Source organism: Megascapheus bottae, chromosome 6, assembly GCF_031878675.1.
Source record: "Megascapheus bottae isolate mThoBot1 chromosome 6, mThoBot2.hap1, whole genome shotgun sequence".
NCBI classification, from domain to species: Eukaryota; Metazoa; Chordata; class Mammalia; order Rodentia; family Geomyidae; genus Megascapheus; species Megascapheus bottae.
The window spans coordinates 72,678,286-72,696,280 of NC_143514.1; the positions used below are offsets into that span (position 1 = coordinate 72,678,286).

The window sequence follows — 17,995 nt, forward strand, 5'->3', positions numbered from 1 at the left end:
TTTGCCTGGTGCTTTGTGGACATAGGTTAAAGGGCTAAGCCTGGCATCCCCGGGAAGAACCGCTTCCATGCTGAGATGGAACGGACGTGGGGGCTCGGGGCTGCTGGGTCCTCTCGTGGCTGTGAGGTGGGCCGGGCTGCCCATGTGGGATGCAGCCTGGCACAGCTGGACCCTGATGCTTGTCGCTGAGGAGGAATGCGGCGGCCCCTGGCCTTGTTAACACTTGTCAGGCGTGAGCTTCGCGAGAGTGCTGGCTGAACCGGAAGGATGAGGCGTTGGGGGCCTAAGGAGGCACAGGTGTTCAGGGAGCCCTGAAGCTGCGTAGAGGGGAAGACATGGGTGCCCAGGGCTCCGCCAGCAGTGGGCCTCAATCCAAACTGCCTGTCGGAGTGGCAGCAGGAACTCGACTTCCCCAGTCAGGGAGGACTGGTGCTGTGCTGGGGTAGCGGGCCACAGTGAGAACACACACACACACACACCCCTCCCCCCCCACAGTGAAGACCCTGTCACTCAGCTTTTGGGAGGGAGGACCCGAGGAGGGATTTGTGTGGTAGTTAAGTACTGAGCCTTGGTGAGCAGTGTGGATTCATCTGCCCTGGCAGACTCATTCCCAGGTGCCCCGCAGCCCTGTCTCCCAGGAATTTGGGGAGAGCAGAGTTCCTACCACCGGGAGTAGGCATGTCCTGACAGATGGGTCCCCTTCCAGCTGGAAGTGGACGGGTTCTGACACGCGCCCGCGCAGCTATGAGGTGGCTGCTCGCCTGGTCTTAGCCTGCCTTGGATGGGGACAGTTGGACTGTTTAGGCTCTCCCAGCTTTGGGGGACTGGGCTGGGTGGGGAGTCAAGAGGGGAAGGGGGAGATTAGTCTGAAGTTGACCTTGGGGTTGTTGTGAAGCATGAATTCCTGGGGCCCTGTACCCCACCGGCCGTTCAGCACGTTCAGCATGTCCCAGCAAGGCATTCCTGAATGCTGTGCCTCTCCATAGTCGGTCCTGTCCCCCTGTTTTATAAATGGAGTGAGGTCTGTAGCATGAGGTCACACACCTAGCCTGAGCGAGGTTGCTGTTGCTGAGCCTTCAGCCCTCATATGATCACACTGGGCCTGGAACCCCAGTGTCCGAGCAGCCTGTGGAACAGCCAACCTGTCTGGGGAGCCTGGAGGATGGGTCTCAGGACCTTGGCAGATGCACTACCCCACTCTCACAGCAGCTGAGTGTTTGCTTAGCATGGACTTACATCCTGCATGCTAGGTCCTCTCTACAGTGCTTGGAGGTCACGGTGCGAGCAGCTGCTGCACTGTCCTGGTTAGAAAATAATGGGAAAGTGCCCATTCAGTAGAGAGAGGTCCCCCCAATACTTTTGATTAAGATTGGTTAAACTCAGGTGCGGAGCCCACAGATTCTAGAGGCCAACTAGATGATAAAATAGCATTTCACCAGCCAGTCAACATGTCAGGAACCTGGGTCAGATCCACAGTGAATCCCAGCTGAGCAGGGGCTGCGAGGCAGTGTTTGGAATCCTAAGCCATCCATTATGCTGGTGGAAAATTTAAAAAGTTGTAACATAACCCATCTGTAATGCCCTCTCCCAGCCTGGTTGTAGGCCATAAAAGGCCCGGCTGGGCAGTGGCTCTGGCTTGCCAGCCCACATGGCTTTGGGAGGACTCAAGGGAAGGACTGGTTGAAATGGGTGCCACCTAGGGACATACACTCATCCACTGGACATTGAATTTTTTTTTTTTTTTTTGCCAGTCCTGGGCGTAAGCTCAGGGCCTGAGCACTGTCCTTGGATTTTTTTCTCTCAAGGATAGAACTCTACCACTTGAGCCTCAGCACCACTTCTGGCTTTTTCTAAGTATGTGGTACCAAGGAATGGAACCCGGGTCTTTGTGCATGCTAGGCAAGCACTCTACCACTAGGCCAAACTCCCAGCCCTGACTTTTTTTTGTACCTGGACCTGAAGAAGTAAAATGAGCAAGACTCAGCCCTCTTATGGCTTAGAGTTGTGTCAAAAAGGAGTGAACCAGCCGGGCACTGAGACCTGCAATCCCACAAGCTACTTAAGAGGCTGAGATCTGAGCATCACAGTTTGAAGCCAGTCCAGGCAGGAGAATGTGAGACTTTTTTACAATTTTATTGTCAGGGTGATGTATAGAGGTTGCAGTTATACATGTAAGCTAATAAGTCCATTTCTTGTCGAACGTTCTTACCCCTCCCTTGTTTTTCTCCCATTTACCCTCCCTGTGCAACCCTTCTCTCCAGGTAACCATTAGAAAACTGGAAAGTGGCACTGTAGCTCCAAGTAGTAGAGCACTAAGACCGAACAAAAAGAAGTCAGGGACGCGCCTTGACCTGAGGTTCAGTCCCCATGACTGACCAAAATAAAGAATAATGAGCCCAGCTTGACAGGCCTGCTTGCCACTTCGGTGGCAGTAAACCCAAGTCTGTTTTGTTTTTAGAAACTAGACTTGGCTTCCCAAAGGCACAAAGTCTGGAAAGTTCAAGCTCATGTCCCCTGCCCCTGGTGAGGCCTTCTTGTTGTTACTACATGGAGAAGGTGTCACGTGACAAGAAAGTTGGCCACCCTCATGAGAACCGACGCTCTCCATGAAGACCTTCATCTACTTGTGACCTTGTCACTTCTCAAACATGTCACCTCTGTGGCCTGTGACAGTGCCAATTGAATGTAACCTTGGGTTTGAGGGGGGTATTAAAACCATCGCAGGTCTGAGGTAGGTCTGTCAGAGCTGATTGGCTCCCAGGGCTGGGTATGCTTGCAGGGTTCTGAGAAGAGGGGACATGCCCCTTGAAGGCTACAGAGATCTGTTGAACTCTCCGGCCTGCACTTGCCCCTCCTCTACTGCAAGCCCCTCCTGGGCGCTTGTCTGGCAGGGCGTGGCATGGCTCTGGGGCTTTAGACATTCCTAAACCTGTTCTTCGCTTTAGCCCAGCTCTTAGCCATATCACCCAGGGTGAGTCAGGGATTATTGTGTTGGGTTGTCTGTAGAAAGTGCCAGGCTAAGTGCTGAGCAGTGGTCTGTGATTGCTTGACTCCTGTGGTTGTGTTTTCTATTCTAATTTTAAATCAAAGGAAACAAGCCCAGAGAGGTAGAGTGTCTCAGACACAGGAGAAAGGTGAGGTTTTGAAGGCCAGGCAGTCTGACTCCAGCTGAACGAATGAGTAAGCTGGAGAAGGAAACGGGAGGGAAGGAAACAGTCCTGGAAGGCTGCTGGAAGGAGCTGGCCTTTGGCTACAGATGAGAGCGGTGGCTTGGTTATAAGGAAGGATGTCATGTCCAGTGGTCTATGCAGGGGTTGAGGGCTGCACACAGGAAAGTCAGAGCAATGTCATTGAATGGTGGTCAATGATCTGCCAGCCCCAAAGGCTGGCTTTCTCTCTGAACCTCAGACCTTTTTCATATCCTCAAGAGGAAGAATGGAGGAGGGCATAGGAGACCCTCTTGTGAGGCAGAGAGAGAGAGAGAGAGAGAGAGAGAGAGAGAGAGAGAGAGACCCAGCCCTGACTCCTCTTTGAGCTAGCTGTGCACCAGTCCCAGAAAGCCTGGGAGCTCAGCACATTTCCTCTCTAATTAGATAGCGCTAACTTATCAATTTTGAATGAGATCAGTTCCCAGGCATGAAGTCCCGAATTGCTCCCCAAAGTGCTCATTAGTCATCTCCCCGCAGCTGCCTTCCTACTCCTCTCCAGACACCTGCAGAGGGATTGGCATTTCCTTTCCCCGAGCCTCAGGCTGAGGCAGGCTGAGCTGGCACAGCTCGGAAGGGTCGGCGTGAGGGGCCTTCAGAGCACATCCCTCTGCTGCTGGAACGAGATCATAGAAGGCTACAGCTGAACTCTATCAAGAACCCGAGTGCTTCCATTGGCCTGGGGGTGCAAATATGGTTGCCTTCACGTTTGTGTCCATATTGCCGTTACTGCAGGTCCTCGCTGATCTTTTTTTTTTTTTTTTTTTTTTTTGCCAGTCCTGGGCTTGGGCTCAGGGCCTGAGCACTGTCCTTGGACTTTCTCAAGGCTAGAGCTCTACCACTTGAGCCTCAGCACCACTTCCAGCTTTTTGCTATGTATGTGGGGTACTGAGGAATTGAACCCGGGTCTTCGTGCATGCTAGGCAAGCACTCTACCACTAGGCCAAACTCCCGACCCCCTCCTCTCTGATCTTTCAGAGCCTATCCTTGGTAGCCCCCAGAAGGTGCTACTTCAAGAATACTTGAAAGAGATTGCTTTTTGTCTTCTCTTTCTGCTTACCTTCCCTAATTCCAGGATTTAAGGGTGTGTGTGTGTATTTATGTGTGGTTCCACCCATGATGCCATCTCTCCTACGACCACCAGATGGTGCTGTGTCCCCATAGTTGAGGCAGCCAGTAACCTTGCCAGAGAAAAGTGAGGGGTTTGACCAGAGTCTGAAAGTGAGGGGGTGCTGGGGATGGGAGGTACTTGGTGGGGAGGCACTAGACTGATGATCTTAGGGCTACCTTGGTACAGCGTAGGACAGGACAAGGCAGAAATCCTCTCTCACCAGGGAGTTAGATGCAAATGTGTTTTTGAGAAATCCAGAGAATTCCTGGTGTGGGGGAATCTCACATTTCTGCCACTGAAATTTCTCAAACATTTATTTTTATTTATTTTTATTTTTTGCCAGTCCTGGGGCTTAAACTCAGGGCCTGAGCACTGTCCTTGGGCTTTCTCAAGGTTAGAGCTCTACCACTTAAGCCACCACTTCCAGTTTTTTCTAGGTATGTGGTACCAAGGAATCGAATCCAGGTCTTTGTGCATGCTAGGCAAGCACTCTACCACTAGGCCAAACTCCCAGTCCCAGTTCAGACTTGGATTTTTTTCCTCTGCGAGAAACTTTGCTTTTCTTAACCTAGCTCTTTCCTGAGCTGTCTTTGCTTTGTTTCCTTCCTCTGGGTTCCCAGGCTTCTCTACCTTTACACTTCCCCTTCCCCTCTTCTGTGTTTTGGCTTTTACTTCCCTTGGAAGTTCTGTTTCTTTTTTGCTCTGTTTCTTGCTTCTGAGCACACAGAAGGGTCCCCCTAACCTCACCACCCCCAGGTGGGCCTGTCCCCCTCTCTGAGGTTTTGTAGCCTCTCTTGATTCCTTTTCTGTCTCTTTCTGTGAATCTGCCTCATTTTACATAACATTCACCTGTGGCCAGGTATACCTGCCACAGCACAACGTCCTCTGCCACCATCTCCTGCTTAGCCCTCTGCCCTTCAGCCTTCTGCATTTCCCTCTACCCCTCAGGCCCTAAGGACTGTAGACAGAGGGGCATTTGCCTGGAGCTGTCCCCTACACTTACCATAACAATTTCATATGCACTGGCCCCTTCACTGTTTCTTACGGCTTCCTATGAACTCCCGTTTTGTCTATCATCGACATTTTAAAGATGGCACCAGTGACCTGTATTCCTACTTACTCATGAAGCCGAGATCCAAGAGATGTGGTTCAAATCTAGTCCAGGTAGAAGAGTCTCTGAGATTCTTTTTTCTTGCCAGTCCTGGGCTTGAGCTCAGGGCCTGAGCACTGTCCTTGGACTTTTTTTCAAGGCTAGAGCTCTACCACTTGAGCCTCAGCACCACTTCTGGCTTTTTTCTATGTATGTGGTACCGAGGAATCGAAGCCGGGTCTTCATGCATGCTAGGCAAGCACTTTAACCACTAGGCCAAACTCCCGGCCGAGTCTCTGAGATTCTTATCTCCAATTACCCCTCCCCCCCAAAAAAAAAACATAAGTGGAGTTGTGGTTCAAGTGGTAGAGCACCAGCCTTGAGTGAAAAAGCTAAGGGATAGTGCACAGACCCTGAGTTCAAGCCCCAGTACTGGCACTGAAACACACAACAACCTTTTTAAAGATGACCCTGTGGTCTTTTAATTTCATTGGAATGAAACACAGCAAACTTCCTGAGGGACAAAAAGATCTGACATTATGACCAAAAGTGCATTGTTGGGAGGGCCTGCTCTTTGAGATTCCGACAAAGAGGGAAGAAGGGTGCCATGGTAGGAACTGACACTGGAAGTCAGAAGACCTGGGTTCCACCCTTTCTTGTCTGGCCTCAGTTTCCCGATCTGTTCCAGGAGAGCATTGGACTGGAAGAGCTCTGGAAGTGTCTACAAACTGAGCCTTGCAGAGAATTGTTAGCCATTCTTCGTTGACCGATGGCAGATGAGGGCCCAGTGCTGGGCTTCAGAGCAGGGTAGCCAGAGCTCACCCTCTCATTTATACCCTCCAAGTTTTCTTGCATGATTTCATTGGAAGAAGGGGCCTCAGTGATTAGGCAAATGAAGGGAGTGTGTGTATGAGAGAGGGGGTGGGGTGGGGGCAGGAGCCCTGGCTTTCAAGGAGAGCAGAGAACTGCCTGCATTTGTGTCCATATCTCATGTCATCACTGGGGTGGTAGAGTTTTACCAGCCTTGGCTTGGGGCACTCATTCATGCTGGATGTTCCCAGCCTCTTTGGAGGAGGCCAGCTGGCAGCTGATGTGGCATTGCACCCTGGCTTCCTTGATGACCGTCTAGAGTTTGGGCCAGATTTGGCAAGGATCGACTTACTGAACACTCCATCTCTACCACCGCCTGGACTTGAAGTGCCAACGGCCACATTCTTCTCTAGTCTTGCCATAGCTGGATGCTGCTGCCTGTGCCTCAGTTTCCCCAACATCATAGCCCGATGCAGGGCTGATCTTCCCCTTCTGGATCACATCAGCTGTTGTATGGAGTGCAAGCCCAGGAGGGGATGGCTCCACATGCATTTTTTTTTTTTTTTTGCCAGTCCTGGGGCTTGAACTCAGGGCCTGAGCACTGTCCTTGGACTTTTTCAAGGCTAAAGCTCTACCACTTGAGCCACAGCACCACTTCCAGCCTTTTCTATGTATGAGGAATCAAACCCAGGTCTTTGTGCCTGCTAGGCAAGCACTCTACCGTTAGGCCAAACTCCCAGCCCATCAGATACACATTTTTGATAGCGGGATGGCTATGCAGATTGTGTCTTCTTGAGATTTGGGAGAAATTTAAGTGATTTCTTCAAGTTCCCTCTTTTATGATGGAGCATCAGAGGACTTTTCCAGGGGGAAAAACAATTTCTCAAAAGTCATAAAGAGCTGTGCGTGGCAGTACACACCTGTGATCCCAGCATGTGGGATTTGCCAGTTGGAGGTCAGCCTGGGATTCACAGAACCTGTCTCAAAAACAAACAGAATCAACAGCCTAAATCACTATATCTATTGAGGACTGCCTCTGTGTCTAGGTAAACATCTTACCTAGGGGATGGGACTTTGGCCTAGTGGTAGAGTGCTTGCCTAGCATGCACAAAGATCCAAGATTGATTCCTCTGTACCACATATATAGAAAAAAGCCAGTATTGGTGCTCAAGTGGTATAGCTCTAGCCTTGAGGGAAAAAGAAATCCCAAGGACGGTGCTCAGGCCCTGAGCTCAAGCTCAGGACTAGAGAACAAATTAAACCAACAACTTACCTAGATGATTTCCTTCTACAGAATAAGACCACTGGGTAGAACAATTTTTTTTTTTTTTTTTTTTTGGTGGTGGTGGTGGTTGTTTGACTTTAACTCAGGGCCTGGGCTCTGTCCCTGAGTCTGGAAATGACAGGGCAGGGCCGAGAGCTCTCATCCTGGACCCTAGACTAAATGCTGCCATTTTTGTTGCTGGGCACCAAGGAGTGGGCCCTTTATCTATGCTGGTTCCTTCCTCTGGATCTGGGCATCTGGCTCAGAGCCAGCCTCTTGGCCTTGGGGCATGTAGGGCCAGGAAGAATAATAGTCCCATGGTCACAGAAGGCTAGAGGAGGGGGAAGCCTATGCAAGGCCTTTGTAATGAAGACAGTTTGGAGGTGAGGCAAGGAATGCTTGTGCTGGCCTACTTTCCCAGGTTAGGGGGGGTCTTGCACCATCACCTCACAGCCCCAGCCCTGCCCACCTTTAAGAGCCCAATATTCTGGAGATGATTTTCACAGAGACATTTGTGTGTGTATGTGTATGTGTGTGCTCACACATGCCTGCACACTGAGCTCTTCACTTTTTCCACTCAAGGCTGGCACTCTACCACATGGGCCACACCTACATTTCCCCCTTTTTGCTAGTTGATTGGAGATAACGGTCTCTTGGATTTGTCTGCCTGGACTGGCTTCGAATCACCATCCCCAGAGCTCAGCCTCCTGACTAGCTTAGGGTCATAAGGGTGAGCCACCAACATCTAGCCAGTTAGGGAGACATTTTTTAAACCATCAAGGACCAAGTACCCATGAAGGGGTGGGTACTGAGAGGGAAGAGGGAGGGATGCTGCCCTGTGCAACCTTATTTGGCTAAGACTAGGGCTTACCTTTCTTTCTTTTTTTGTTGCCAGTCGTGGTGCTTGAACTCAGGGCCTGAGCAATGTCCTTGGTCTTTTTCCTCAAGGTTGGCGCTCCACCACTTGAGCCAAAGCATCACTTCTGGCTTTGGTATGTATGTGGTACCGAGGCAAGCACTCTATCACTAGGCCAAACCTCCGGCCGTGTTTCTCCTTCCTTCTAGTCAGTCAGTGACCCTCACCAGTCCCACTTCCTGTTTACCTTCCATGTGCTCAAAGCTGCTGGAAATTGCTTTGCCCCTCCCCCTTCACAGTCATGAAGGTGTCGTGTGCACGCAGGGACTGGAAGTCCTAGGCCTAGATGCTGCCATGACTGCAGGGAGTCCCCTCCTGGAACCTCTCTGAGAACAGCAGCTTCCCCAGCTGCGTCCTCAGCCTGTGACCTTGGACTAGTCACTTACCCGGCTTCTGCCACATCCAGGAGACAAGCATGCAACCTCTCCTCTTCCTACTTCAGGAGGGATTTGTTTTGAGAAGCAAGGTCAATACTGGATGTGAAAATGCTTTGGGTGAGGGGGAAGAAAGTAGACAGTGTCAGGCAAAGGTAAGAGGCTCTTGTCACTTTATCATCCTGCTTGTTTTGCCTTTGTTTTCTCTCTTGGCACTTGGCCTCAGAGCTAACCGCAAAGCAGGCACTCAGCATAGCCTTGATGAATGGAGATGGGTGTGGGGCACAGCTGTCTGGTGTCTTGCTGTTCCTGCAATGCATAAACTCTGGGGTTTGAGCCTGGCCCAGGACCCTACTGGCTTTAGATTCCCCCAGGGAAATGACAAGATGGCTATCCTCCTTGCAGCAGTAAAGGGAAGAAAGCAGTTGTTGCTCATTAAGCAGCCTCTCAGATTGATTATACCACCTCCACTCTCAGCCAGGCTGCAAGAGACTGGTTTCAATGTTTTCCCTGCGGTCACATGGGAAGCTAGCTGGCCACACACCTGGATCTTACAGCAGAGACCCTGCAAATTCACAGATGACTTGGTCCAAAGGCTCACAGCAAGCAAATGAGAGGACTGGGATTCAAGCTCAGGCCAGAGTCCAAAGGTTATACATTATATTACACCTGTCACATTTGCTCCAGATTTGTCTCTCCCCACCCCCAACTCAAGGTTAGTGCTCTATACCATGAGCCACAGCTCTAACTCTGGCTTTTTCAGTGGTTCATACATAGGACATCAAGAGTCTCAAGGTCTTTCCTGTCTTGGCTGGCTTCAAACCATGATCCTCAGATCTCAGCCTCCCTAGTAGTTAGGATTACAGGTGTGAGCCACCAGTGCCCAACACAAGCCTAGAGTTTCTCAGTGCCTAGCTCCTCCTTCCATTAGGGGGGAAATCTGGAGGCCAGCTAAGCCTTCAGCATAGTTTGAGGAGAGTGCAGCTGTCTCCTCTCCACCCCTAACTCCAGACAACCTCCCTGTGCTCACTCGCGGCGGTGGGGTCACCTGCAAAGGAGCAGGAGGAGCCGGAGGGACTCCACAGCTAACTTTCCCCAGCCCAGCCGGCATGACCCTGGCCTGGCCGCCGCTCTTGGTGGTTCCGCGGCTCTGCCCAGCCAACAAGCACCGGTGGAGAGGCTCTCAAGCACCTGCCCCCGTCCTCCCCGCCCCCCTCCCCGGCCCGGGCCTCCGGGGCTGCCCCGTGTCCTCTCCGGAGGGAGGACCTGGCTCGCTCTCCCGCCCCGAGGCCCCAGTTCCTCCCGGGGGCGTTCGGCTGTTGCTGGAAGGGAGGTCCCGAGGGCAAAGGGCGGCAGGCCCGGGCGTCCCCCGCGAGGCCGAGGGCGCTGGGGACCGGGCACCCCGGGCCAGCCCCCGCCCTCCGGGAGGGGGAGGCCCCCCTCCCTCTCGCCTCCGGGCCCTGCGCCGCCAGGGCGGGCGGGGGAGCCGGGCCTCGGGGCGCCCTGAGCGGGTGCGGGGCGGAAGGACGGACCTCGCGAGTGTCCGAAGTGGGGCGCTTGTGTGGTGAGCAGGGGCGAGGGGGTCCCTTTGCGAGGGTCACCCCGAGGCCCTCCGGTCTTCGGCCCCGGCATCGGGGAGGTCAGCGCGCCGGCCGCCCCCTCCGTTCCCTCCTCCCCACTCCCCTCCCGAGGCGGATCCGCCGAGCCGGCGCGCACCGGCTCGGGGCCTGGTAAACAGCCGGCGGGGAGGGGCGCGGGCGGGGCGGGCGGGGCGCACCGGGGCCCCTGGGCGCGGGCGGGGGCGGGGGGCAGGAAGCCGGCGCGGCCCGTGACGTCGGCGGCTTCCCGGGATCTCTCCCCGCGGCCCCCGCCTCCCGCCCGCCCCCCGCGCCGCGATCGCCGCCGCGGCCCGCAGTGGTCGCTCGCCGCTCGGGCTGCCGCCCCGCTTCTCGACCTCCCTCGTTCTCCCCCTTCCCTCCGGACCCTCCCGGCCCCCCTCCCGGTCCTCGCCCTCCTCCTCTCCCCTCGGCCCCTCGGATCTCGGTCTAACCCTCCCCCTTTCTTTCCCTCCCGCCTCTCCCTCTCCAGCGTCCTCACCCCCTCCCCACCCCCTGCGCCCTCTCTCCCTTCCTCCGGGTCCACCCCCCCCCCCCGCCGCTCTCCCTCCTCGCTCGCTCCCCTCCCCCTCCGCCTCTCGCAACTCTGAGGATCGCAGCTCCCCAGTCCGCCTCCCCGACCCGGCGCCGCCGCCCGCACCCGCGGCAGGACCGAGCGGCCCGCCCGCCCCTCCTCGGGGTGCGCCCCCCGGGCTCGCGGGGACGCCCGCCTCCCCCGCGGCTCGCGGCCCCGCCCGGCCCCCGCCCCGCGCCCGAGCGCGTCGAGGATGTGAGTCCTGCGCGCCGCTGCCGGAGCAGCCGCAGCCACTCGCGCGCGGAGCCCGGGCGCAGCGCAGCACAGCCGGCTGCGGGCGCTCGCGGGGTCGCCAGCGCGAGCGGCGCGCCCCTGCTCTAGCGGTGCCCCCCGGCCTCTCGCCGGCGTCCCCGGCGCCGCAGCCCGCGCGCGGGCCGTCCCCGGCCGGCAGCCCCCGGCCCCAGCGCCGCTGACCCTGTCCGCCGCGGGCGGGGACGCGGGCGGAGGAGGTGCCGCCGCCGAGCCCCTGGACGCGACCATGTCGGAGGTGCTGCCCTACGGCGACGAGAAGCTGAGCCCCTACGGCGACGGTGGGGACGTGGGCCAGATCTTCTCGTGCCGCCTGCAGGACACCAACAACTTCTTCGGCGCCGGGCAGAACAAGCGGCCGCCCAAGCTGGGCCAGATCGGCCGGAGCAAGCGGGGTGAGTTCCCGGTCCCCTTCCTCCACCGTGGGGCGCGGGGTCCCTACCTCGGGCCGGTGATCCCGCACTGCGGGTGCAGCGGGCGGCCTCGGGCCGGGTCCCCGCGGGGTCACCGGGGGCGTGGCGGGTCCGACCCGCGCCCCCGCCCGCGCCAAAGTTTGCTTTAGATTCCGCTCCCCCTTCCCCCCCCCCCGGGCAGAGAAGTCGCCGCCGTGGTCCGGTGCAGCCCTGGGGGAGGGGGCGCAGGGTCCCCCGGGACCCGACCGCGGGGAGGCCGCGGCTCGCTTCGCCCTGCCCTGGCCGGGGAGGGGGCTGGCCGAGCTGGGCCGCTGCGCGCGAGCCAGGGGAGATCCGAGGCTCCGGGGACTCCACGGAGCCGGAGCGCCGAGGAGGGAGCCCGGGGCGCAGGGGAGGGCGCTGGGCGGGGACCTCGGTCCGCCCGGAGCCCGGGACGGGACGCAAGTCCGGGGAGTAACGGCCCTCTCAATGGGGGTGTCCGACACCCCGGAAATGGAGACCCCGGGGATCGCCTGGATGGCGATCGCGCGCCGAGGGCCTGGTGGGGGGACGGGGAGAGGCGGCCCGAGGCCGAGCCCCGGGGAGGCGGCGAGGGGAGGAGGTTCAGCCCGCGGCGGTGGAGACCGGAGGGGCGGAGGCCGTCGGCCGGGGCTTGGGAAGGGCGAGCGGGTCGGGGCGCCCACCCGAAGCAGGCCAGACCGCCCCGGGTCTGCTGGCCCCGGGAACCCGCCCCGGGGTGGCCTCCGGGCTCCCCGCACCTCTGCACCGGACCGCAGCCACCGACGTTCGCGCTCGGGACACCCCCGGGTGCTGGTGACCCGCAGACCGGGGAGGTCTCTCCTCTCCCTTCCCAGCCTCCAAGATGGCTTTCTAAATAAAATACCCCGGACTGTGCGTGCGTGTGTGTGTGTGCGTGTCTGTGTGCGTGTCTGTGTGTGTGTGTGTGCGTGTGTCTGTGTGTGTATGTGTGTGTGCGTGTGTCTGTGTGCGCGCGCTTGTGTCTGTGCGTGTGTGTCTGTGTGTGTGCGTGTGTCTGTGTGTGTGTGCGTGTGTGTGTGCGCGTGTGTATGTGTGTCGGGGGGTGCGCGGTCGGGGCGCTCGCGGGGCTGCGCGTTTGCGCCCAGCCTCTCCCCTTTCCTCTCTCCGAGTCCAGCCGGGACGCAGGCTGGGGGTGGGGCGGCCCCAGCCGGACGGCGAGGGACCCCGGGCAGGGCCGGGGAGGGGTGGCCGGCCTCCTCCGCACGGGCACTGCCCACCGGCGGGTGGAAATGGCAGAGACCCCTGGCCTGGGCCCACACGCGCTCACCAATCTTCCCTCCCTTTTTTTCTCTCTTTTCTTTTTGCAGTTGTTATTGAAGATGATAGGATTGATGACGTGCTGAAAAATATGACCGACAAGGCACCTCCTGGAGTCTAACTCCTCCAGAGACATTGGGCTAAGGGAGAGAATTAACAGCGGCAGGCAACAATGGTTATTGAGAGAAAGAAAAAAAAGGAATGAAAAGGAGAAAGCACTTTGAAATTTATTATTAGCTTGGTTCCCACCATGAAATCAACAACCTGTATCTCGTGGCAGGCTGGGAGACAGATGAGGCAGGAGGAGGAGGAGGAGGTGGAGGAGGAAGAGGAGGAGGAGAAGCTTCTAGACTCCTCTGCAAAAATTTAAAAAAAATTTAAAAAAATAAAAAAATTTAAAAGTCACTATATACACACATAAAGAAAATTTAAAAAGTCTCAGTTGCAGCTACTTGTCAAAAATTGATATCTATTTCTTTTTTATATATGGTGAATATTGCTCAACTCTAGATCTGGATTTTTGAACTACTCTCTGAAGTCGCAACACCAGGTCTGGAGGTGTTTGCATTTCTTCGCTGATTTGGCTCTTCCTAATGTTTACATTATTTAATCTTGCAAAAATGATTCTGTGCACTCGGATGTGAAATGCCGTCCAGTTTTATTTTAATTTTTTTATGTTATCCTTGGATGTACAAAAAAAATTGGAAAATGAACTCTGTAGATACTGTTTTATTTTGGTCATCTTTTGAAGTTATCAGGAATGTGTTTAAAACAAGAAGATAATTTTTTTTTGTTTTTAAGAAATGGCACTTGGAAAGGATCCTTGTTTTAGTTTAAAATGAATTGTAAAGCTTGTGTTTCTTTGTTGCTACAAGCTATTTCCCCAAGTTAATGCAAATGGACACATTTTTTATGTCAGGAATAACAACAACAAAACACATAAAAAAAAATGCTTGAGCTTTTTCTAACCTCCCTCTCCAGTCTGTTGTATGAGCTGCCTGGATCCCCTCCCCCCATTATTATGTCAGTTTATTCTCTTTAATGGACTGTAAAAAAAAATATGTAATCACAAGAGTGCCAAATATCTTGAAATGCCGAAAGGCATTTTGGTTTCTTTTTTCCCCTGTGCTCTGAGTCCCCGTACAGGAATGCTTGGAGTCTTTTGTTATTTGTAGGGTTTCTCTGAAGGCACACCAGCTGCCTGTTTTGCATGGTATTTGCAAAAATGCCTCTTGCGTGAGGAATCTTTCACTGATCCTTTTTTTTTTTCTTTTTGTTTGCAACTTTGGACCTCAAAAGGTTTCCCTTCCCTGTTCCCTCTTTTCTTAATTCAATATTCTGTACGTTGCACCTTGAAGCGGCACACAGGGCTATTTCTCTGATGTACAATAAAGAATTGCTCCTGTGTCTCCCTTCTTTTTCCTCCTTTTTTGACCGGGGGGTTGGGGGAGGGTGTCTGTCCATTTACTGGTGGTAGAAAGGAAGGCATGGATGGTGGCTGGGGGTCTTTGAGGCAAAAAGGCAGGGAGGGGCTCTCATGGGCTAGATGGGCAAAGCCATCTCTGAAGAAGGCGGGCTTTACTCCATTTTGTATCTGCAGGTTGGCTTCAGCTTGCTCACAGAGGTTTCTCTGTGAGACTTTACAATTAATCAGTAAAACAAAAACTGGAAGTAGAGCTGTGCTTCCTAGAAAACCCAGCCTTGAGAAAAAGGAAAAATAAATAAAAACCAAGCAAGAACACCAGGCCCTGAGTTCAAGACCCAGTACTGGCACCGAAAAAAAAAAAAAAGCCAGGAGAAATTCGTATCCGAACGTCAACCTTGCTGGCGATCCGAGGCTCACGCCTGCCTGTAACCCTGCCTGCTCAGGGGGTTGAGATCTGAGGACTGGTTCAAAGACACCTGGGGCAGAAAAGTCTGTGAGACTCTTATCTCCAATTAACCACGGGAGTGGAGGGGAGAAATGGTGTTATGCCTAGCTTATTCAAAGTGCTAGCTTTGAATAAAAAAAAGCTCAGGGGCAGCACCTAGGCTCTGCATGCAAAGCCCCAGGCCTAGCAAAAATAAAGGCCAACCTGTTTGGATTCAAAGTCCAGCTCCCTAGCATTGAACTTGAATGGGTCATTGAACTTCAGTAAGCAACACCCAGTTTATAGAGGCATTTAGGGTCAGGCTCCTCCATGTCCACTTAATGAGTCACCAAGGGCCCCTGTCCTCAAAGACAGGGCTGAGGACTTATGCACTTGGCCTGGATCTTCAGCTGCTGGAGCTCAATGGTCCATGCTGGAGATGAATCCATTCTTCAGAATCTACAGCCAAAGATCTCTGGCATCCAACAATAACCACTTGGAAATAATAATACATGCAGCCTCTGGTTTGGTTTTCGGTAACTTCAGGGCTGTGTAGAGCGAGGCATACCTAGCTCCTGTATGGATACCAATCTGCCAAGAGGGGCAGACGCCCCGTGAAAAGGTTCTTTGAGAATTCAGGGTTTGCTTCTGGACCCAGGTGGGATTTTCACGCACCTGATCTGTGGTTGGTGAAGGAGGGAGGCCTTGGGAGGTGAGGCTTTTCTCCTGGTTTGTCAGGCATCCCGCAGCCCCAGTGCCTGCAGTTCTTAATGTGTTTGTTGTGAAATTGTCAGCCGGGAAGTCATAACAGAGTTTACAGTGACAGGAGCAGGGTGTGTGACTCAGATACCAGGTAAGTGTCTCCAGGAAGGGGGAGTGGGTGGGAAAGAGGGGCTTCAGGGGCCTTCGCAGGGGTAGAGGTGATGTCTCATCCTCATTTCCAGGCAGAGGAGGCCCTGCAGCCTCTGCTGGTCTTTTAATCAGGGATGGTGGGAAGCTGACAGGACCAGCAGCATGATGCAGTGGCACATCTGGCTCCCTTCCCTCCTGACCCTAGATATTACCAGTCCCTTAGTGCTCAGGGGTCTCCTGTGCTTTCCCTCTGGAAGGCTAAATGGTGCTATGTAAAGTGAGGCCACCTCAAGCTTCTGTTTAGACTCCAGTCTGGCCAAGAGGAGCAGGAACCAGGTGAAAAGATTCTTCAGAGCTGGGTGTCAGTAGCTTTCACCTGTAATCCTAACTACTCAGGAGGCTGAGATCTGAGGATTGCAGTTCAAAGCCAGCCTGGGCAGAAATATTTGTGACACTCTTATCTCCAATGAACCAGCCACATGCTGTAAATAGAGCTGGGGTTCAAATGGTAGAGTGCTAGCCTTGAGCACAAAAACTTAGGAACAGTGCCCCAGGTCATGAGTTCAAGCCCCAGGACTGGTACAAGAAAACAATTCTTTGGGAAGTCAGGGTTTGTGTCTGAATTCAGGAGTGATTTGCACACCTAGTCACTTTTGGGTGACATCTCAGTGATGTCACGCCTGTAATCTTAGATACTCAGGAGGCTGAGGTCTGAGGATCAAGGTTCAAAGCCAGCCCTGGCAGTAAAGTCCTTGAGATACTTTATCTCCAGTTAATGGCCAGAAAACTGGAAGTGGCTGTGTGACTCAAGGAGTAGAGTACTAGCCTTGAGCTGAAGAGCTCAGGGACAGCTCCCAGGCGCAGAGTTCAAGCACCACGACCAACAAAAAACAAACACCTCAGAGCATTCACATTCCAGTAGAGGAAGAAGTTGAGGCCCCAGAGAGGCTGAAAGAACCATAGAGCACCAACTCATTGAGGTTTTACCATATACGCAGCCCTATGACGTAAGTACTATCAGTTCTCTCCAACTGGAAGCTAGGAAGTCATAGAAGCAGGATTAGAACCCAGGCCATGCTCTGGGGTTGGAGATGTGGAATCATCTGACCTCAGACCCGCCTCACTCAGCTGCAGCCCTGTCTTGCATCTTTTAAAGGTTCTTTTGTTGCTTTGTTGTTCTGAAGCCCTGTTGGTTTCTGGCCACTGCATAATAGACAAAGTGCATGGAGGCTTGGGAGGGGGCAGGACTTGGATGTGGTCAGCTCAGAGCTGGAGCTGCCTTCTGCTGGGAAGTGGGGTGTGTGGGAGTCCCAGGCTGAGGCTCCAGGGTCATTTTAATAAGTGATCTATTAAAATGTTCCTTCTGGAGGCTTCCTGGTAGTCCTTGGCTCCTCTGCCTTTTCAGAGGCTTCCATTCAGCAAACAAGGGAAGATAAATCTCTTGGATATACTAGAATTTTGGATAAACATTTGTGGAAAGGCTTTTGCAGGAGGGAGCAGTTATCAAATGATACCGTGTGCAGGATAGGTTGGAAGCAAAAGGTGGCATATAGGCTATTTAAGACTTGGGTCGGGGGAGGAGATCCAAACCTTCAGGCATCTGGGGCTGTATTATGGAAACTTGGCTAATTGGATGCTTGCCATAAGCATACATCTGCTCCAGTCCTGCCCTAGTAGCCTGTCTAAACTGACAGGCTGATGGTGTAGCAAAAGGCACCTCTAAGGGAGAAATGGGCAAATCAAGTTTGTAAAAAACAAGAGACTTGAAGATGACTGTGTCTGGAGGTTGTAAATGAAGAAATGGACATGGAATGCCTGAGCAGAGAGCAGACAACCGGTTCCCAGGTGCCCCGGAGCCTGGCAGAGGAGAACAGACATTAGGGTTTCTAGGGGGCACAGATTTGGGGTTTAGGTGATGTGGATTTGAAGCTTCTGTCCTTTCTGCCTTGTAACTTGGGGGCATTCTAAAGCTTGTTGAGTTTCTATTTCTCCTACAATAATGATAATAACCATCCAGGAAAATTAGACAGCAGTCCCTTCCATGTCCCGCCCATGGAGCCAAGTACATTATAAACGGCAACCATCAATATAAAATATTATAGCCAGGTGCAGTGGCGCACACCTGTAATCCCCGCACTTGGGGCGCAAATGGAAGGATGATTGAGATTTCCAGGCCAGCTTGGGCTACATACCAAAGCAACACATCCACATCTAGGAAGCGCTTGCTGCTTGCCAGCGCTGGACTGCTAAGATGGCCAACCAATCTTATTTCATGAAGGTTCTTTGTAGCAGATAGCTTTTAGGGGTGCAGGGGTAGGGAGGATGGGAGTTTGGATGAGGAGATGGAGAGTGTTTGGACGGTTATCTTCATCAG

General features: G+C 53.8%; 1 protein-coding gene across 1 annotated transcript; it reads left to right on the plus strand.

Moving 5' to 3' along the window:
- The first annotated feature begins 11,191 nt into the window (after window positions 1–11,191).
- Window positions 11,192–14,328, plus strand: Camk2n1 (calcium/calmodulin dependent protein kinase II inhibitor 1). Its single transcript, XM_090335684.1, has 2 exons — window positions 11,192–11,605; window positions 12,970–14,328. Exons 1-2 carry the CDS (start codon window positions 11,440–11,442, stop codon window positions 13,038–13,040), a joined length of 237 nt encoding a protein of 78 aa, XP_090191810.1. The 5' UTR covers window positions 11,192–11,439; the 3' UTR covers window positions 13,041–14,328.
- The last annotated feature ends 3,667 nt before the right edge of the window (window positions 14,329–17,995 follow it).

Excerpts from the sequence above, each read along its gene's own strand:
- Camk2n1 (XM_090335684.1), top strand. The coding sequence starts at position 11,440 with ATGTCGGAGGTGCTGCCCTACGGCGACGAGAAGCTGAGCCCCTACGGC. Across the intron at positions 11,606-12,969 it reads GATCGGCCGGAGCAAGCGGG|TTGTTATTGAAGATGATAGG; the intron begins GTGAGTTCCCGG and ends TTCTTTTTGCAG.